Raw genomic sequence first — 22,318 nt, forward strand, 5'->3', positions numbered from 1 at the left:
TGTAGTCTTTCTGTGTATGGGATATTTTTTCATAGGATACATGAGTGGTAGTGAAATTTCTGGGTCAAGAGTGAATTTTTTTTTAAGAGTGAAACTTTTGATATGTAGACTAGAGTTTAATTGGAATTGAGGGGCAGACTTTGGGTGATCCATGGACTCCCTGAAATTGTAGACATATCTGAGTGCGTGAGCATATGTAGTTTCCTAGGATTTTAGTTTCTCACAGAGTCTCTTAGACTAAAACATGCCTGCGGCTAGATGTGTCCCCCCGAACAGAATTCTGAACATTGTGTCTATAATCATCCGGCTTTGGCAAATGGAGTGTTTTAAAGTAACTTTATCATTCGACAATTCATTGTACATGGGATCTTTTTTTACACACGTATCTCATTCTTGTAAGGTCTGAGCATTTCTCCTTCCCCTAAATGTCCTTGTGACCTCCCTCTCTCATCAGTTCTGAAATAGGAATGGGAAAGGAGAGAGTCCAGCCTATTTCAAGTTCAGAATGGAGAGAACACAGCATCTCCTGGGGAGGGGTAAAGAATGATGCTGCCATAGAGGAGAGTGTTGGAGGCTGGACAGAGGCTGTTGGGTCAGTGGCAGGAGGTATGGTTGACCCCCGATTCCCAGGAGCAGTGCACACATGGCAGTCCATGGGTTTGGATCCTTCAAGCTGCTTGCCAGGTTGGAATGAATAATGACATCAGAGGTTTCCGACCTTCCTGATTGGAAGGACCAAATTCCGTGGTGCTTGGCAACAGAGGTGGGCAACAGCATCTTCTCCAAGAATTTGGACAGACAAGTGTCTAGGTGTCCTGAAAGGGAAGATTTGGGAGAAATAATGGCCAGTTGTGAACCAAGTTTCCAGGGTGAGAACCAGAGACCACAGCCTAACTGCTCAGGGTGCCCCCTAGAGGTGAGAGTGGTTGAAGTCGTCCCAGGACCATCAGGTGAGGAAACTGGGGGCAGAAGGGATTTGAGAGGGTTGACCATTGAGGAAGGGGGACCTGAGTAGTGTGTGTGTGAGAGAGAGATCCAGAAAGCCAGGGATTGGAGATCACAGGAACTGGGGACAAGGAAATCCCCACGAAAGGAAAGCCTGGGAAGGAGGCTAGGAGATGAGATCCAAGGATGAGAGAAGGGAAGGGAGGAAATAGTGAAGGGTTCCTCTCTTTTCCCCTCCAATGGGAGAAATTATCACCAACAAGGAAGGGTTTTGAGGACAGAGACATAGAACAATGACAAGATGACTGTGGGACAGGTGGGCATCCCCAAAGGAGTGAGATGGAGAGATGGCTGGGGGGAAGGCCAGTAGACTATGAGACTGGAGACAACGGAGGGGTTTGCTTTGGGGACGGGGAGTACATGAGGTGGACTGGGTATGCAGCTTGTTTTATGTGACCAGTAGCTGAATTCCAGAGGCAAATGCTGTGAATTGTAGCTGGTTTTTTTTACTCAGGCCCCTGTGCAGAGGGCAGCGCCCGGCCTCGATCTGCTGGACGGAAAAGGAAGAGGGAGTGGCCCACAGAGGAGGGGTCCGAGGAGGAGTCTGCCCCTGGGGCTCAGGACCTCTGGGTCGTGGAGACCCTCTGCGGGCTCAAGATGAAGCTGAAGAGGCAGCGGGTGTCTTCAGTGCGACCTGAGCACCATCAGGCCTTCACCAGGCTGCTCGGTAGGAAGGGGCCCTGCAGCGCACCCTCCAATCCTACGCTTTAAAAAGGACCTTCCAATAACTACTCCTTCCCAGTAGGAAAGAATTCCCTGCCAGTTAGCGAGCTCCCTCTCCTAGGAGGGCTCCGTGTCCATCACTCACTGGGGGGGCACTAAGAGATAATGGAGGACTAGGCTACACTTCAAATGGGGCTGCACTTGGGGTCAGGCAGCTCAGTTTCAACTGCACCCTCTGCAACTTCTCAGCTCTGACTGGCCTTCTGATTCTAAACACCTTCATCTGTGTAAGAGGGCACATAATAAGGCCACCTTCCCACCCTGAAGGGACTGTCCACTGACAACGGCCATGGCATCGGATTATTTCAGCTCTGAATCGTGCAGATGTGTGACTGACACCCTAGCTGTCACTCAGTCACCCCAGACTTGGGGGGTAAGGTTCAGGGGTCACCACTGCTTCCTTGTCCCAGGAACTATCTCCTCTGTCCCTCTTCCTACTGGCCTCGGCCTTGGCCACAATCCTGAAACTTCCCCAGTAGGGCCATAGTTCTGCACTTGGCCCTGGAACGCTCCCATGGCAACCCTGTTGCTGTCCTCAAGCGAACATATGCCCTCTTTCACAGAGGATCCTGTCATTAAAAGATTCCTGGCCTGGGACACAAATCTGAGGCTCTCTGACAAGGTAAGAAGTACCCCTGCTCTGCCATCTATCCTGGGGCAGGGGAGAGCTTTCTGAGCCCACAATTCTCTCTCCAGCCTGATGCCTTGTCACCCCTTCCCTTCGGGGACCGAGGGGTTTCCTGCAGTGTGGACGGGCAGCCCTGCCTCAGCCCTGGCTCCTCTGGGATCTTGCCCCTGTGGTTTTGGCCACATCAAGTGCCCTCTTCTCTCTGCCTTTGGGGACACCCCTTTGCTCCAGCCTGTCAAAGACCCTCCTGGAGCTGGCTGTCCTGAGCACACGCCCTGAAACCGCAGCGCTTGCTACTGGGAGCATCAGCCAGTCACTCACCCCACTGTTCCTCCTCTTTCACAACGGGAGTCCTTTTATGTTTGTTCTCTTTCCATCAGTATCTCCTGTCCATGGTGATAGCTTATTTCAGCCGCGCGGGCCTCTTCTCCTGGCAGTACCGACGCATTCATTTCTTCCTGGCCCTGTGAGTATCTTGCTTATTCCCACCAGTCAGTATTCATACCCTGGGGAGGAGGAGGGAGACGAGTTGTATCTCTGACCTTTCATCTATTTTTTTTAATTTTTGTTAATTACCACCCAGGGATACTTTTTCCATTGATTTTTTTAGAGAGAATGGAAGGGAGGGGGAGAAAGAGAGAGAGAGAAACATCAATGTGAGAGAGACACACCCATTGGTTGCCTCTCACAGGAGCCTCGACCAGAGCAGGGAACTGAGCCTGCAACCGAGGTAGGTGCCCATGGACTCTGAGACCCTTCAGCTGATGCTCTAACCACAGAGCTAACCAGCTAAGGCCCTTTCATCTATTTTTATAACCTATTTGTACTCTTCCGTCTAGTTATAAAAATGATAGAATTGTAGTATAGGGTTTTTTATACTCTTCTGTGTAAAAGCCAACAACCCTAATGTCAATTAAAAGATTGAACAAAATAAAAGAAAACACAAAAGCCTCATAAAGAATTGCTACCACTTCACTTTACCCCCAACTAATAGGCTTGGGACTAGCCATTTCGAATTCATTCTCTCTCTCTCTCTCTCTCTCTCCCCCCGCTCCTCCCCCATAACCACGGCAAATGTAATGGTCGCCGTCCTCAATGCGGGCCTTCATTAAACAACACAGATCCAGCCCTGGCTGATGTGGGCTGAGTGGGTAGGAGTGTTGTCCCCTAAACCAAAAAGTTGAGGGTTCGATTTCCAGTCAGGGCACATATGCAGGTTGTAGGTTCAATCCCAGCCCCAACTGGGGTGCATGCAGGAGGCAGTGGATCAGAGTTTCCCTCTCTCTCTTTCTCTCTCTAAAATCAATGAAAATATTCTCAGATGATAATTAAGAAAAAAAGTATTAAACAACACTGATCTATTGTAAAATGCTACCCAGGGGTGTTTCTTACAAATCTTCCTGAATATCCTTCCAAAACACAGGTTTAACCACTTCACCAACCACCACAAGAATTTCATTTGCTAATTGCCTTCTAAATCAAGGCCAAAGTTTTCAGCTTGAATTCAGCTGTCTCAGGGTCTCCATCAATACCACCCCGATATCCCATTCTTTGTTTCACTGCTCTTCTAAACACCTTTTCCTGTTTTCTTCCTATTGCTTTCTGTCTAGGTATTATTTACACATATGTATTCGAAAAAAAAGATGTATTCTTATACTGATTCAAACAAAAAATATTCAGATAACTTCTCTGACCCCCTAATTTCTACATGCCAGCAGTTGGTTATTCAAACTGTATTACAATGTGATACCTTGGATTACAATGACTTCTCTTCTCCCCCTTTCTCCTTCCCCAATCCCATTCAACTAGATACCTGTAGAGGACAGCTCTTGTCAAGATATCAATGGCTTCCTAAAACACTCCACACAGGGGTTTTTTTATTTTGCAAATGTTCAAGTTATATTGAGTCTGTAAGGTAATCAGTTTTCCACTTGACTATGAGAAAAAGCATTCATTCATTCATTCATTCATTCTGTGCAACCTTATAAAGCCCATTCATGGCCAAGGAATGTGAGGATGGGAAGAGAATTTAAAAAGTCCTGTTGAGCCCTAGCCGGTTTAGCTCAGTGGATAGAGAGTCAGCCTGCGGACCATAAGGATCCCAGGTTTGATTGTGGTCAATGGCAAATGTCTGGTTGTAGGCTGGATCCCCTGTGGGGGGCATGCAGGAGGCAGCCAATCAATGAGTCTCTCTCATCATTGATGTTTCTATCTCTCTCTCCCTCTTCCTTCCTCTCTAAAATCAATAAAAATGTATATTTTTTAATAAGTACTGTTGAGTTAATGGGCCTGTTAGTCATTTGGCAGGAAAGCAATGAAGACAGAAAAGGACCGCGTGGTCTCTGCCCTCAGGAGCTGTATGGGCACTGACACTATAGGGAGACAGGTGTGTGCACACACAACAGGGTGAAAGGAAGGGGCCCGGCTTCCCCGCTGAATTTTATCTTCCTCATCAAGGTCTGAGAGGTGCCCTCAGGTCCCGCTCAGCTTCCTGATGCCTGGGTGGCCCTCAGAGATACTGGATCGGGCTCCCGAGGTCCTGTGTGAGGAGGATCCAGCCTGTGTGCTTCCTGGGAAGCTGACCACAGGCGGGTGCTTCCTGCCTGCTCCTGACTGGCAACCTCATGTCCTTCCCCAGCTACCTGGCCGTGGACATGGAGGAGCATTACCACGCCCCTAAACAGGCCATCTTGTCCTTCCTCTATGGGGAGAACATCTGCTCCCAGCGCCCCTTGTTCCACAAACTGCGATTCCAGTTCTTCCGTTCCATGGACTGGAGGGCAAGGGTCACGCGCGAAGAGTGCGAAGAGGTAGGTGGGCTGTGGGATTAGGGGGAGGGGACCACATTGGAGAGACAGGGGACCTTGGGGGATCGGTTTGGGGATTTGGGGGTGACTAAGAATTGAAGGCTGGACCAGGGACGGGATGGGGTGCACCTGGAGAGTCATCATCTTCTCAGGGGGCTGTTTGTCCTTCCAGATCCAGGCTTTTGATCCAGGGCTCTGGGTGTGGAGGCGAGATCGCGCCCTCCTTTCTGAGACCACCTAAGGTAGGTCTGAAGGAAGGCGGTCGGAGTCCTCACAGGTACAGATGAAAGGATGTGTTGTCTCTTTAAGAAATCCCAGGAATCCAATGGCTGGACCCATGCTCATCGTCCCCCTCCTCATCACCTCCCCACACACTGAAGTGGACCCTCCAGGCACACAGCCAGGGACTGACTCAGCTCCCAGCCACAAGCTGACACACAGGCACCTCAGTGGGATGTGTGGGGGCCAGACCTCAAGATTTGGTGGAGTCATTTTAAACAGAGCAACTAGGTCCAAGCAGTCAATTTGTTGAAATGTTGAGTTTTTTGAAAACTGAGTAAGTTTCCAATTTTTTCCATATATTGTGACTTCCTGTTGTTCATTCACTTGGGCCTTTCTCCCTCAGGAATGCCAACCACAGGGATGTTCTGCACTGAAGTCAATGTCTAACAATAGGGTATCAGATGGAACAGTCTCTAAATCCAAAGATAAACAGATAAATCCCCACTAGCTCTGTCTTCATCCAAGTTTACATGCAAACAAGTAGCCCATGGCCAGATCACCGTGTGTCCTTCACTTCCCCTGGCTCACAATCTCTCCCCTTGGATCATTACACGTCTCCCCTCAAGTTCATGGTCAAGGAAGTTTGTCAGGATGAGCGAAGGTTGAGAAATACTGGTCCTGCATGGCTTGCCCTGATCGACACATGGGAGTTACAGATCATGGCAGAGGACTGAGTTTTGGTTAAAATCTTGTGACCTCGCTACCTTAGTCCGTTTTGGCCGCTATAACAAAACACCACAGACTGGGTGGCTGATCAACAACAGACATTTGTTTCTCACCGCTCTGGAGGCTGGAAGGCTGCGATCAGGTGCTGGCACGGTGGGGTTCTGTGCTGCAGACGGCCAACATGTCGCCATGTCCTTACACAGTGGAAGGGGCGAGGCATCTCTGGCGCCTTTTCTAAGGGCAGACAATAAGCTCATTCTTAGGGGCCCACCCAATGACCTAACCACCTCCCAAAGGCCCCCACCTCCTAATACCATCACCTCAGGGGTAATGAATTTGGGGGACACAAACACTCACACCATAGCCCTAGCCTCGTTCAGACTCAGTATGATAGTTAAACATCCGGATCCAGGGTTAGGAGCAGGTATGGGGCACCTGGTCTCGTGGTCTGTGATGTGGACATGTCAGTGACGTTTGCAGTGTGCCTGGAAGTTTAGATGTGAAGCAGCACAAAAGGACCAAGGTGTGAGTGAGTGAGAGCAGCTCTCTCCCAGATGTGCTGCCCCCAGACAGTCACCTAGAGTCCTGGCTGTAAGCAGGTCACTGGGTTCATTAAGGAATGTTGGGACTCAGAGTCGTCAAAGTCCAAGCATCACACCTGGAAACAGTGGTTCAGGAGTGGGGTTGAGAAGGGAGGACTGGAGATAAAATGGGGCCTACAGGTTAGCCAAACTCGGTAGAATTGCCTGAGATTTTAATAATCTTTACATGTGGAGAGCTGCCTGTTTGGAATGTGACATCCTGTCTCTTCCTCTTACCTCTAGATCGCTGAGCCCAAGGCAGACTCCATTTTCAGCAGGAAGTCAATCCAGATGCTCAGGACAGACAGGAGGAAGGGAAACACCATGCAGAGGAGCCCAGAACGGAGTCTGTAGGAGGACAATACGGAACCAGGGTTTTTTCAGATTCCATCCCTCCCTAAGGCTCCATCCCAAATTTCACATTGTTTAATTCAAACCTCCCCTGAGGCAGAAGCTGGAGGTCCCACATTTTCTACACCTGGTTGTAGCCTTCCAGAGCCATCTGAAGGTGGCGTTTGGGGTCTCAGACGCGGAGGGAAATACTTTAAAGTATAAAATTAGAGCCCTAAGTTTGTGATAGCTGAATGTAGGCCATGCATTCTATGGTTTGTTTAGAAAATGTGGCCCATAGGATTATTATATTTAGTCTCATATTTAATATTTATATATTTATGTTAGGTAGATTTGAATAGTCAGTAGTTTTAAAAAGCTTTCTGATGAGTATTATAGCTGGCATACATATGCAAATACTGTATAATTTTGTTTCCATTTTCAAGAGAGGTTTCTCTGGTTTTATCTATGATATTTATATAATATCAATTATCTTATAGGTAGGTGTAGTTCCCCCATATTCTTAAATTTTTTTATTTTTTAGACTTTATTATTGAATTGTGAGAATTTGAGTGTAATTTATTTCCTTGCCTGGATGGCATGTTTGTATGTTAATTTAGATCATTAAAGAGCACAAGGCAATGCATCTCTGGAGAAAATATAATACAGATGAATTCTCACCTTTGCGACGTGTCTGGTAATGTCAGTTTAATTAGCCTATTCACTATCAAATGATAATGTAGCTAAATGGGGCTGTGATTATTCAACCAAATTTCTTAACTCTGAGAAATAATCCCAAATTGTTTTCCACGTATTAGAAAAAAACAATAGAAGTTGAGGCAGATCCTAAGTTAGAGTCTGAGAGGGGAAAGAAGGGGACTATATTGAGGTAGAAGAATGGTGAAGAGCAGAGAGAAGGAAGAAAGCACCCCAGGTACCCAGACAATAACCTGAAATTCAAAGTCAAGGACAGGTGACTCCACTAGACAAGCTTTCCTGGAAATGGGCTTTGACAAGGGAACCCCTGGGCACAAGAGAACACACAGTGTTCACTCTTTTACCCCTCATGGGAGTCCTTTTCACAACCTCCAATAACAGTTTTAGCTGGTAGAAGGAACTAGAGCCTGTGGTGAAGCAGGAACCATGGAAAAGAAATGAGGGTACTGGGGAAATTTCTGGGATGAGTTCAGGCTGTTAAGGGAGATGGGCCTGGAAAAGGAGGAACTACTGCCGTGAACAGTTGCCGGGGTCCAACCCCAGCAGGTCCAGGGGTCCCCAAAGGTGTAGACGGAGTCGGCGAAGAAGGAAGGACACGGAGACAGTGTTCAGTTGATCAGCAGCCTAGCCAGGATCTCTAGCCAGGATCTCCAGCCAAGTTCTGGTCTGGATCTCCAGCGAAGTTCTGCTGTTTATTGTCTTGTTACATCCGTATTTATACCAGTTGATTTTAATCCTGTCAATTTCTATTACAAAGGCTAGGGCGTTTCTTACCTCCATTCCAGGGAGTAAAGATTATGTAGCTTAAGCGTGATTGTTCGTAGCTAAAGTGATTACCCACCTGGCACTTAGTTAAGGAGTTTCATCCCCTCCCTAACTTCAGGGAAAAATCCCTACCTGGGGAAACAACCTTTCTCAGAGAGGTGACCTTGGTTAAAACACACAGCGCTAAGGGGAGCAAACATATTAAGAACAGTATGCTATATACGCCAGGTCCCTTGAAACATATGCTGTGCAGATGTTTCTTTCCTGCAGCGACTGTGTCAAGCAGCAAGGATGGACCGGCTCCCGGCAAACAGTGGATTGTGGAGGAAAGCTTCCTGGGAGAGGGGTGGTCAGAGAATGCTGGGACGGTCCCGCACCCCAAGCTTCCATGTCCTCAGCCTGTGGCCTCCCTCACAGCGCACAGATGTGCTTCACCCATCAGAGAAGCTCATCTGAGCTTCCGGAACCTGGTTTTTCTTGGGATTTCAGTATGTAGCACCATCTAGTTTCTAGTCAATCAATCACTGTCCAGGAGGTTGAACTCAGTCCCCAGCGCCCTAGACTGGGCTCCAATCCCTGACCTGCAATCCCAGGGCTGGTCTTTCTGGCCTGACGGGCCCACGCCCTGAGGCCCCTCCACCGCATAAGCCCAGGTGTGCTCCAACGGGCCCCACGTGGAGCGCCCACACCCCTACCACCCAGGACATTCCTCCAAGGAACCAGGGACAAGGACCAGCCAAAGAGTTCAAGATACAACACACTGAGCATGGCCGGTGGTCAGGGCAGGGAAACAGGTGTGGCTGCAGGAACAGTTTAGGCCAGAGCTGTGGCAGCGGAGACGGGGACGCTGAAGCAGTGAGGAGTGGAACAAGGGGGTGCTCACAGCCTCTGGAGGAGCTCAGGAGATGCACAAATTCAGGACATGGGGCGAGTCTTCTCCATACAGTGTCTGGGCAAAAGGAATATGGGAGTTCTATATACAATGCTTGTAACTGTTCTGTAAATTGGAGGTTTTTTCAAAATAAAATACTGATTAAAAAAGAATGCTATCAAATACATAGGGAATGACTCAAAGGGACTCAGAAGAAGCGATTCACAGATGTACCCACTTACACATCAAAAGGAGTAACAACTTCAACCTACCAAAGTACTTAAACGTTTAAATCCATCAGCTCATAACAGTAACAAAAGGAAGCAAATGTAAAATCCTGTTCAATATTTTGGAAATTGTCTTCTTGTATGAACCACAGAACCAAGTAAAGAGGAGATGCTTTTCTTCAGAAAAGTAGTCCAGCTCATAAGTGAAGGAGAAAGGGTAGAGAAGCACCTTACCATTCAATGATTCTAATGAATCATTTGGTCACGGTAACGGGTATCAATCAACAGAAGCTAATCTCACAAGACAAAGACAGGAGGATAAAACGGGCTTCCAGAAGAAAGAGGGCACATGTCATGGACAAGAGTCTTGCCAAACATTCTGAACTGGTCCAAGTCAATTTCCAATCTAACTACCAATCTTACAAGGCCTACAAGGAATTAAAAAAAAAAAAAAAAAAGTAAAGTTAAAACAGATGGCAATGCAATCCCCACAATCCATACTGTGAGAAACAGGATAAACAACCCAATTTCTTCAAAAAACAAATTTCTTTTTTTTTTTTTTTTTTTATTGCTTAAAGTATTACAAAAAAACAAATTTCAAAGAAATAACACAAGAGACATAAAGGGGAGTTACTATTAATAGATTTAAAACACCAATCTCCCACCTGAAAAATATGGACGCTATTTGTGTCCTGACTGAAAAGAACAAACCAAACAACATTTAGAAAAGGGAAACTTTGAACACTGAATATTATCGAATCCTATATAATAATCCTATATAATAAAGAGGGAATATGCAAATTGACCATCACTCCAACACACAAGATGGCTGCCACCATGTGGACACAAGATGGCTGGCAGGGGAGGGCAGTTGGGGGTGACCAGTCCTGCAGGGAAGGGCAGTTAGGGGCGACCAGCCCTGCAGGGGAGGACAGTTAAGGGCAATCGGGCCAGCAGGGGAGGACACTTAAGGGCAATCGGGCCAGTAGGGGAGCAGTTAGGTGTCGATCAGGCTGGCAGGCGAGCGGTTAGGGGGTGATCAGGTTGGCAGGCAGGTGAGTGGTTGGGAGCCAGCAGTCCTGGATTGTGAGAGGGATGTGTTGACTGCCCTTTAGGGGTTCCAGATTGGAGGGGGTGAAGGCTGGGCTATGGGACACACACACACACACACACACACACACACACCATGCACAAATTTTGTGCACCAGGCCTCTAGTATTATATAAGAAAGAATGGTACTAGGGTTATCTCCACTCACTTTTTTTTTTTAATATATTTTTATTGATTTCAAAGAAGAAGGGGGAGGAAGGTAAAACATCAATGATGAGAGAATATCATTGATTGGCTGACTCCTGCACACCCTGTACAGGGGATTGAGCCCATAACCTGGGCATGTGCCCTGACTGGGAATCGAACATTGAACTCCTGGTTTAGAGGTTAACACTCAACCACTGGGACACATCGGGTAGGCTCCACCCACTTTTTCACAGACTCTTTATCGATCAAGGATACACACAGAAATTCTCACAGGTAAACTTTTTTAAAAGTCAGGTAAAGGGAGAAAATAACAGTTTGGAAGAAACTCACGTCAAAAGCAGATGAATGGTCACCTGATGAAAAGAACTGGAAAAAGTCCACTGGATTTGACTATAATTAGGTCACTACTAATCTTTACCCACAGGTGCAGGAAAATGGTAAGGACAAAGCCAAGACACTGAGAAATGAAGTGGGAATGGGCAGCGAGGGCATCTTTACTAGAGAATACTTTTATCCCTGGATTAAACGGTAAACATGGAAGCATATCTATCTGTATCACAACATGCTGATGCCCGGAAAAATCATAAGCACCAAGTTCTCCCGGGGCAGGAGAACTACTTACAAAAGTGAGTTTAAGCCATAGATTACAATGATTTATTGGTTGTTATTACAGGAGCTATCTATATTTTTTTTAAGTTTATAATGGTCTTTATTATCCATGAATGGGTGAGATCATGTGGTATTTTTCCTTCATTGACTGGCTTATTTCACTTAGCATAATGCTCTCCAGTTCCATCCATGCCATTGCAAATAGTAAGAGTTCCTTCTTTTTTTTTAAATATATTTTATTGATTTTTTTACAGAGAGGAAGGGAGAGAGATGGAGAGCTAGAAACATCGATGAGAGAGAAACATCGATCAGCTGCCTCCTGCACACCCCCTACTGGGGATGTGCCTACAACCAAGGTACATGCCCTTGACCAGAATCGAACCTGGGACCTTTCAGTCCGCAGGCCGACGCTCTATCCACTGAGCCAAACCGGTTACGGCAAGAGTTCCTTCTTATTTACAGCAGCATAGTATTCCATAGTGTAGATGTACCACAGTTTTCTAATCCATTCATCTACTGATGGGCACTTAGGCTGTTTCCAGATCTTAGCTATGGTGAATTGTGCTGCTATGAACATAGGGATGCATATATCCTTTCGATTGGTGTTTCTGGTTACTTGGGATATATTCCTAGGAGTGGGATCACAGGGTCAAATGGGAGTTCCATTTTCAGTTTTTTGAGGAAACTCCATACTGTCTTCCATAGTGGCTGCACCAGTCTGCATTCCCACCAGCAGTGCACAAGTGTTCCTTTTTCTCCACATCCTCTCCAGCACTTGTCGTTTGTTGATTTGTTGATGATAGCGAGTCTGACAGGTGTGAGATGGTACCTCATTGTTCTTTTGATTTGCATCTCTCAGATGATTAGTGACTTTGAGCATGTTTTCATATGTCTCTTGGCTTTCTGAATGTCCTCTTTTGAAAGGTGTCTATTTAGATCCTTCGCCCATTTTTTGATTGGATTGTTTATCTTCCTTTTGTTAAGTTGTATGAGTTCCCTATAAATTTTGGAGATTAGGCCCTTATCAGATATGACATTGGCAAATATGTTCTCCCATGCAGTGGGCTTTCTTGTTGTTTTGTTGATGATTTCTTTTGCTGTGCAGAAGCTTTTTATTTTGATGTAGTCCCATTTGTTTATTTTCCCTTTAGTTTCAAGTGCCCTAGGAGCTGTATCAGTGAAGAAATTGCTTCGGCATATGTCTGAGATTTTGTTGCCTTTGGATTCTTCTAGAATTTTTATGGTTTCTCGTCTTATATTTAAGTCCTTTACCCATTTTGACTTTATTTTTGTGTATGGTGTAAGTTGGTGGTCTAGTTTCATTTTCTTGCATATATCTGTCCAATTTTCCCAACACCATTTATTGAAGAGACTATCTTGACTCCATTGTATGTTTTTGCCTCCTTTGTCAAATATTAATTGAGCATATTGGTTGGGGCCGATTTCTGGACTCTCTATTCTATTCCATTGATCTATATGTCTGTTCTTGTGCCAGTTCCAGGCAGTTTTCAGAACAGTGGCTTTGTAATACAGCTTGATATCTGGTATTGAGATCCCACCTACTTTGTTCTTTCTCAGGATCGCTACAGCTATTCGAGGTCTTTTTTTATTCCAGATGAATTTTTGGAGAGTTCATTCTAGGCCTGTGAAATATGCCATTGTTATTTTAATGGGAAGTGCGTTGAATTTATAGATTGCTTTGGGCAGTATGGACATTTTGATGATGTTGATTCTACCAATCCATGAACACGGTATGTTCTTCCATCTGTTTATGTCTTCCTCTATCTCTTTTTTCAACATCCTGTAGTTTTCTGAGTAGAAGTCTTTTATCTTTTAATTAAGTTTATTCCTAGGTAGCTTAATTTTTTTGGTGCGATGGTAAACGGGGTTGTTTTTATAATCTCTCTTTCTGCACATTCACTATTGGTGTATAGAAATGCCTTAGATTTCTTGGCGTTAATTTTGTATCCTGCTACATTGCCAAATTCATGTATTAAGTCTAGTAGTTTTTTGATGGAGTCTTTAGGGTTTTGTATGTATAATATCATGTCATCTGCAAATAAGGACAGTTTTACTTCCTCTTTTCCAATTTGGATGCCTTTTATTTCTTCTTCTTGTCTAATTGCAATGGCTAATACTTCCAGTACTATGTTGAACAGGAGTGGTGAGAGGGGGCATCCCTGTCTTGTTCCTGTTCTTAGGGGAAATGGTGTTAGTTTTTGTCCATTGAGTATGATGTTGTCTGTGGGCTTGTCATATATGGCCTTTATTATGTTGAGGTATGATCCTTCTATCCCCACCTTGCTGAGAGTTTTTATCAAAAATGGGTGTTGGATTTTGTCAAATGCTTTTTCTGCATCAATTGATATGACCATGTGGTTTTTTTCTTTCAATTTGTTTATGTGATGTATCACGTTTATTGATTTGCAGATATTGTACCATCCTTGCATCCCTGGGATAAATCCTACTTGGTCATGGTGTATGATCTTTCTGATGTACTGCTGGATCCGATTTGCTAAGATTTTGTTGAGGATTTTGGCATCTATGTTCATGAGGGATATTGGCCTGTAATTCTCTTTGTGTTGTCTTTATCTGGTTTTGGTATTAGGGTGATGCTGGCTTCATAGATTGAGCTTGGAAGTGTTCCTTCCTCTTGGATTTTTTGTAGTAGTCTGAGGAGGATAGGTTTTAGTTCTTCCTTGAATGTTTGGTAAAACTCCCCTGTGAAGCCGTCTGGTGCTGGGCTTTTGTTTGCTGGAAGCTTTTTTATGACTGCTTCAATTTCTTCCATAGTTATTGGCCTGTTGAGGTTTTTAGATTCTTCCTGATTGAGTTTTGGAATGTTGTATTTTTCTAGGAATTTGTCCATTTCCTCCAGGTTGTCTAGTTTGTTGGAGTAAAGTTGTCCATAGTATTTTTTAACAATCATTTGTATTTCTGTGGGGTCTGTTGTTATTTCGCCTCTATCATTTCTGATTTTGTTTATTTCGGTCCTCTCTCTTTGCTTCTTGGTGAGCCTGGCTAGTGGTTCATCAATCTTGTTTATCCTTTCAAAGAACCAGCTCTTGGTTTCATTGATTTTCTGTATTGTTTTTTTGGTCTCTCTGTCATTTATTTCTGCTTTGATCTTTATTATCTCCTTCCCTCTGCTCACTCTGGGGTTTTCTTGTTGCTCTCTTTCTAATTCTATGAGATGTAGAGTTAGATGATTTACTACCATTTTTTCTTGTTTTCTGAGATAGGCCTGTAGAACTATAAACTTCCCTCTCAGGACTGCTTTCATTGCGTCCCATAGGTTTTGGATTGTTGTGTTTTCATTGTCATTAGTTTCCAGGATGTTTTTAATTTCTTCTTTGATCTCATTGGTAACCCAATCAATATTTAATAACGTGCTATTCAGCTTCCAAGTCTTTGAGTATTTTGGGTTGTTTTTATTGTAGTTTATTTCTAATATTATGCCCTCGTGGTCTGAGAAGGTGCTTGGTATGATTCCAATCTTCTTGAAATTGGGGAGACTTTGTTTGTGACCCAATATGTGGTCTATTTTTGAATATGTCCTATGAACACTTGAGTAGAATGTATATTCCCTGGCTTTGGGGTGAAGTGTTCTGAAGATGTCAATTAAGTCCATCTGATCTAGTGAGTCATTTAGGATTGCTGTTTCTTTGCTGATTGTCTGTCTAGAGGACTTATCCAGTGATGTCAGTGGTGTATTAAAGTCCCCTACTATGATTGTATTGTAGTCGATCTCTCCTTTGATATCTTCCAGGAGTTTTTTTATGTATTTGGGTGCTCCTGCATTGGGTGCATATATGTTTATCAGGGTTATATCTTCTTGTTGTATTGATCCCTTTAGTATTTTGAAGTGGCCTTTCTTATCTCTTGTTATGGCCTTCACTTTGAGGTCTATTTTGTCCGATAAAAGTATTGCTACCCCAGCTTTCTTTTCATTTCCATTTGCCTGAAAGATATTTTTCCATCCCTTCACTTTCAGTCTGTGTGAGTCCCTTCTAATGAGGTGGGTCTCTTGTAGACAGCAAATGTATGGGTCATGTTTTTTTATCCATTCAGCCACTCAATGTCTTTTCGTTGGAGCATTTAGTCTGTTTACGTTTAAAGTTATTATTGAAAGGTACTTGTTTGTAGCTATTTCTTTTTTTGTGTGTTGCTGTTTTCTTTGAACTTTTTATTTCTTCTTTTTACACCAGTCCCTTTAGCATTTCTTGCATTGCTGGCTTGGTGGTGATAAACTCCCTTAGCCTTTTTTTGTCTGTGAAGCTTCTTATTTCCCCTTCAAGTTTGAATGATAGCCTTGCTGGATAGAGTATTCTTGGATTCAGTCCTTTGCTTTGCATCCATTCTTTTCTGGCCTGATGTGTTTCTGTTGAGAAATCATTTGATAATCTAATGGGAGATCCCTTGTATGTAACTTTCCGTCTCTCTCTTGCAGCCTTTAAGATTCTCTCTTTGTACTGAACATTTGCCATGGTAATTATGATGTGTCTTGGTGTGGGTCTTTTCGGGTTCACCTTGTTTGGGACTCTCTGTGCTTGTGTGACTTTTTTCTTCCCCACCTCAGGGAAGTTTTCTGATATTATTTCTTTTTTTTAAAATATATTTTTTATTGATTAAGATATTACATGTGTGTCCTTATCCCCACGTTACTCCCTATCCCCCCATACCCTCCCGCTCATGCCCTCACCCTCCCCATTGTCCGTGTCCATTGGTTAGGCCTATATGCTTGCATATAAGTCCTTTGGTTGATCTTTCCCCCTTACCTCCACCCTCCCCTACCTTCCCTCCAAGGCCCGACAGTCCAATCAATGCCTCTCCGTCTCTGGATCAGTCCTTGTTCATCAGTTTATGTTGTTCATTATATTCCACAAATGAGTGAGATCATGTGGTATTTATCCTTCTCTGACTGGCTTGTTTCACTTAGCATAATGCTCTCCAGTTCCATCCATGCTGTGGCAAATGGTAAGAGTTCCTTTTTCTTCTTCTTCTTCTTAAAGAATACCTTTCAGCATTTCATATAATGCTGGTTTGGTGGTGATGAACTCCTTTAGCTTTTTCTTATCTATGAAGCTCTTTATCTGACCTTCAATTCCAAATGATAGCTTTGCTGGATAAAGTAATCTTGGTTGTAGGTTCTTGGTATTCATCATTTTGAATATTTCCTGCCACTCTCTTCTGGCCTGCATGGTTTCTGTTGAGAAATCAGCTGACAGTCGTATGGGTACTCCCTTGTAAGTAACTGACTTTTTTTCTCTTGCTGCTTTTAAGATTCTCTCTTTGTCTTTTGCTCTTGGCATTTTAATTATGATGTGTCTTGGTGTGGTCCTCTTTGGATTCCTTTTGTTTGGGGTTCTCTGCGCTTCCTGGACTTGTAAGTCTATTTCTTTGACCAGGTGGGGAAGTTTTCTGTAATTATTTCTTCAAATATTTTTTCAATATCTTGCCCTCTCTCTTCTTCTGGCACCCCTATAATTCTGATGTTGGTACTCTTGAAGTTGTCCCAGAAGCTCCTTACACTATCTTCATATTTTTGGATTCTTTTTTCTTTTTGCTTCTTCGGTTGGGTATTTTTTGTTTCTTCGTATTTCAAATCTTTGACTTGATTCTTGGGATCCTCTTGTCTGCTGTTGGATCTCTGTATATTATTCTTTATTTCAGTCAGTGTATGCTTAATTTCTAGTTGGTCTTTTTTCATATCCTCCAGGGTCTCACTAAATTTGTCGGCGGTTTCCATAAAATTCTTGAAAAACCTTATAAACATGGTTTTGAACTCTATATCCAGTCATTTGCTTTCCTCCATTTCTGTCATTTGTGACCTGTTTCTTTGTCTCCGCATTTTTTATGCTTCCGTGTTGGTAGAGTGGCTTTGTGTGCTAGGTGTCCTATAGGGCCCAGTGGCTCAGCCTCCCCAGTTACCTGAGGTGGACACTCTTGGTGCCCCCCTTGTGGGCTTTGTGCACGGTCTTGTTGTAGTTATGCCTTGATTGTTGTAGGTATCACTGGGAGGAATTGACCTCCAGGCCAACTGGCAGTGAGAATCAGCTGTGTCTATGGTGGGAGAACTTCTGTGCTGAAGACACCCTTCTGGGGCAAGACTTGCTTCAGTGGGGCTTTGGTGCTCACCGAGTCTGCCCCCTGAGTGCGTCCCCTATGGATCTGAGGAGTTGTAATCTGGATGGTCCCACTCTGACCACTGGGTACACTGGCTCTTGGATCTAAGGAGGTGCTAATTTAGTCTCTGCCTGAGGTTACCCAGCAGGAGCTATGAAAAGATCTGCAGATTCCCCTTCCTTTTTTGGAGTTTGGAGGTGCCCAGATGAGGCCCAGCTGTGAAGCAATGCAAGCTGCTATGGGGCCTTGGGCCTTCTCTTGGAAGTTCTGGGTCTGTCTGGCCCAGCTGTAATTTGTTAGGTAATTTTCAGGTTGCAAAGGGCCAGGGCATTCGTATGCAAAAGCCTCTGCCGCAGCCTGGGTGGGGCAGGGTCTCATAGAATCAACAGGCGGAGCAAGCAGCTATGGCAAAGCTCAGCCCTGCCCTAAGGGGCTGCGCATCTCAGTGTCCCAGTAATTTAATTGCTGCAAGCACCTCTGAGGGAAAGCCACCCTCGAGTTCCGAGTTCTGCCCGCTGCCAGACAGTCCAGTTTCTCCTCGTATGAGTCCTGGGTCCCCAGAGACTTCCCAGAACTTGAGTTCAGAGCAGTCAGGAGCTTGTGACTCCCTCCCGATTCAAAAAGACAGCCGCGTCCTCAGGTACCAGCCCCTTTCTGCATGCACTCGAGCCTCTGTACCTTTGCACTTTACTTCCGCAGCTCCTGACTCAGTGTGCTTTTCTCTTTCCTTCTAGTTGTAGAATTTACACTCAGCCAGCCTTCCTGTAGTTCTGGATGATGTCCGATTTGTCTTTTTGTTCTATTTTTGAAGTTGTTGTAGGAGGCAGCAATTTCGGTGTTTACCTATGCCGCCATCTTGGTTTATCATGATATTATTTCGTCAAATAGGTTTTGTAACCCTTGTTCCTCTTTCTGTTGTTCTGGCACCCCTATTATTCATATGTTGTTTCATTTCATGTTGTCCCATAGCTCCCTTAGGCTCTCCTCCTGTCTTTTAATTTTTTTCTCCAATTGCTGACCAGTTTGGGTGTGTTTTGTTTCCCTGTCTTCTAATTCGCTAATTCGGTCCTCCGCTTCTCCTAGTCTACTGTTGAAAGTTTCAATGGTGTTTTTTATTGCAGCTATGTCACTCTTCATTTCTGCTTGGTTCTTACATAATTTATTGATTTTTTCATCTGTTTCTTCTTGCTTCTTGTATAAGTTGTTGATTTTTTCCTCCATCCGGTTTATGCACTCTAGGATCCTTAATCTGAATTCTTTTTCTGTCATGCTGCATGCCTCGGTTTCACTTAGCTGCTTTTCTGGTGAATCCTCCTTTTCTTTCCTTTGGGGGTTTCTTTGTCTACCCATGTTTGATCTCACCGACATATCTAGATGTTGAGTCATTCATTGGCTGCTCCCTGGGTGGCAGTGGCTCCTTGGGCTGCAGTTGGTCCTCGCGCGGTTATGGTAGCAGCTGCTCCTCAGTTGGCAGCAGCGCCTGTGGTGGGTGCTGTTCACCGCTGTGGTGGCTCCTCTGGCTGGTGAGGGGAGGCTTCACACACAGCTTGGAGCTATCTATATTATGTCAGCTTTATTAAAGAAAACTTTCCAGGTCCTAGGGAATCTTTACAACCCACAGGAACAAATATGGTTTCTCTTCTTATAATCTATAAAAATCACGTAATGGAAGGCATTTTCTTCATTCTATGACTGTCAAAGACATTGGTCCTATTTGCAGCTCAAATTTGATACAAAGATTCTTGGTGCTGATCTGACACTCTAATACAGAGGTCCTCAAACTTTTTAAACAGGGGGCCAGTTCACTGTCCCTCAGACATTCCATACGTGCGCACTGCGGGCCTGGGACGAGTCGGCTGCTAAGCAGGACAGGCATTGGCAGCTAAAACACCCGGCGGGCCAGATAAATGTTTTCAGCGGGCCGCATGTGGCCCCTGGGCCGTAGTTTGAGGATGCCTGCTCTAATAGCTGCATTTTACATAATGTCTTTTATCTATTTCTACATTCCCATTTTAAAATATGGCCCAGAAGTCAGCTGGGACGTGCCCTTCTACGCCAGACACTCATGCTTCGATCGCCAGCCAGGCCTAGGGACCGCACATGGTGCACGAATTTCATGCACCGGGCCTCTAGTCCTATCTAGTAACAGCCAAACATGGTAATTGACCGTACCTTTGCTACACCTCCCATTGGCTAATCAGCAAGATATGCAAATTAACTGCCAACAAAGATTGTGGCTAAGTTGCATACTGCAGGCAGAGCGGGACAGTGCCAGCCGCCAGCGCGAGCCGCCAGCCCGGCCCCCATGGGTGACCCCAGGAGCTGCCTGCCTGCCCCCCGGGACCTTATTGGTCCCGGGCTGCTGGCGGGCACCAGAAGCCCCAGAAGCCTCCAGATATGGCAGTAACTCTATCCGTAAACACTCTGAAAGTCAGTGGCATAAATGCACCAATTAAAAGACAGATTATGAGGGTGAATCAAAAACAAAACCCACTTTAAATATAAAGACACATATAGATTAAAAGTAAATGAATTAAGCTGCAACCTGTTTTGCTCAGTGGATAGAGCATTAGCCCTTGGACTGAAGGGTCCCAGGTTAGATTCCAGTCAAGGGCTTGTACCTCAGTTGCTGGCTTGATCCCCAGTCCCTATCAGAGCATGTGCAGGAGGCAACCAATCAATCTGTCTCTCCCTTTCCCTTCACTCTCTCTAAACTTCAATGGAAAAATATTCTTGGGTGAAGATTAACAAAAACAAAGTAAATGGATTAAGTAACATTAAAGAGATTATAAGAAAAATATATTCCAAATTTTGTTAGTTGTATAATGGTTATGTTTAAATTATTAACACCTAAGAAATTGGGTAAAGGGTACATATAATATGCTGTAGTATTTTATAGTTTTTTTTACATGTATGAGATTATTTCAAATTAAAATGTTAAAAATTAATAAAATATTAATTAAAATGTATCTGCATTACATGAAAAATCTCCTAATTGCTTCTAGCATAATTTATTAAATTGTGCTAAAATTTACAAGGGTTCAATTAAAAAATATCTTAATTCTAAATGATATAATAGAAAATATTTAATAGTGCAGTTATAAGAACTTATCTGAAAATAAAAATTTAAAGAAGGGATTAGCCAAAGAAAATATATGCACAACCCATGGACACAGACAACAGTATGGTGATGGCCAGAGAGAAGTGGGGAGCAAAAGCTGGGTAGAGAGGGCAAAAGGGGGAAAATAGGGACATCCTATATAATAATAATAAAAGGCTAATATGCACATTGACTGAACGGCAGAATGGCCGGTTGCTATGAGGCGCACTGGCCACCAGGGGGGCAGATGCTCAATGCAGGAGCTGCCCCCTGGTGGTCAGTGCACTTCCATATGGGGAGTGCCACTCAGCCAGAAGCTGGCTCATGGCTGGCCAGCGCAGAGGTGATGGCAGGAGCCTCTCCCACCTCCGTGGCAGCACTAAGAATGTCCAACTAATGGTTTAGACCTGATCCCTTGGGGGCCTAAACCTTTAGTCGGACATCCCCCGAGGGCTCCCTGGCTGCCAGATGAATGACTTGACTGCAAGCTTAGGCCTGATCCCCCGGGGAGTGGGCCTAAGTCAACAGGTGGACATCCCCCAAGGGGTCCTGGACTGCAAATGAGTGCAGGCAGGGCTGAGGGACACCCCGCCCCCCCACCGCCAGTGCACAAATTTTTGTGCACCGGGCCTCTAGTCATTAAATAAACCTCCTAAAATGCATCAGGAAGTGGGAAAACTCACCTGGGATTCATGCGTTTTCTGCTGCTCTGGGAAAAGTGTAGAGATTGTTAACAGTGCGTGGACCTAAGGGAGAAGAAACAAATAATTGGAGTCATGAGGAACCTGAGTTGCTGAGGCAGGAACCTCTAGCACAGTGGTTCTCCACTTTCTGGCCCTTTAAATACAGCTCCTCATGTTGTGACCCAACCATAAAATTATTTTCGTTGCTACTTCACAACTGTAATGTTGCTACTGTTATGAATCATAATGTAAATATCTGATATGCTGCATGGTCTTAGGCGACCCCTGTGAAAAGGTCATTCGACCGCCAAAGGGGTCGTGACCCACAGGTTGAGAACCACTGCATAAGAAACACCAAAGAAACTCAATAAAATGACACCCTGTGAACACTCAGAAGGGCCTAAAAGGGTGATCGAGGAGAAACAAACTCTTAAGTATTGTTAACTCCAAAAGGATGCGAGGCAATTAGACCAGGTACTCCACTGGTGAATATAAACATGGACTCCTTTTACAAATAGTTGTCCATCCTATGTAATAAAAGCCTAATATGCAAAATGTCCCCTTGACCAGGAGTTCGACTGAGAGTTAGACTGCTGTGATGTGTGCTGACCACCAGAGGGCGGAGTGAAACATGGCGGGCATTGGCCACGCAGTGCTGGCAGCAGGCAGCAGTGAAGGTGCTGGCAGCCCCAATGGGCCCCAAGGAGAGCGGGACCACGTGGGATGGTGGAGCAGGTAAGCAGGCAGCACCAGGCCAAGGCGTGTCAAGCAGGGCCTGATCATCCCACCAATCACACTGCAGATGACGACCAGTAGTGGGGGGTGGGGCCGCCAACCAGCTCCCAGCCGCTGAGGGAGCCGAGCAGGGAGCCCGGCCCAGATCAATCATCCCACATGAGGTGACCAGTGGCCGGCAGGCCCTGATCGTCCGATCAGCGCCA

The 22,318-nt window shown here is 44.9% G+C and overlaps 1 protein-coding gene and 1 long non-coding RNA gene across 2 annotated transcripts in view; one reads left to right on the top strand and one right to left on the bottom strand.

Moving 5' to 3' along the window:
* Positions 1 to 841: 841 nt before the first annotated feature.
* Positions 842 to 22,318, top strand: part of LOC118674742 (putative speedy protein E7) — a 33,408-nt gene continuing 11,931 nt past the window's right edge. Inside the window, exons 1-2 of the mRNA XM_036346796.1 lie at positions 842 to 869; positions 1,460 to 1,672. Of these exons, the coding sequence (XP_036202689.1) occupies positions 842 to 869; positions 1,460 to 1,672 (241 nt within the window). The remainder of the gene's footprint in view (positions 870 to 1,459; positions 1,673 to 22,318) is intronic.
* On the bottom strand, positions 6,228 to 21,484 carry LOC118673980. Its single transcript, XR_004973547.1, has 3 exons — positions 21,378 to 21,484; positions 6,930 to 7,040; positions 6,228 to 6,345 (listed from the first exon to the last, which is right to left on the bottom strand). It is a non-coding gene; the product is annotated as an uncharacterized LOC118673980 (long non-coding RNA).

Source organism: Myotis myotis, unplaced genomic scaffold (assembly GCF_014108235.1).
Source record: "Myotis myotis isolate mMyoMyo1 unplaced genomic scaffold, mMyoMyo1.p scaffold_m19_p_19, whole genome shotgun sequence".
Classification (NCBI taxonomy): Eukaryota; Metazoa; Chordata; class Mammalia; order Chiroptera; family Vespertilionidae; genus Myotis; species Myotis myotis.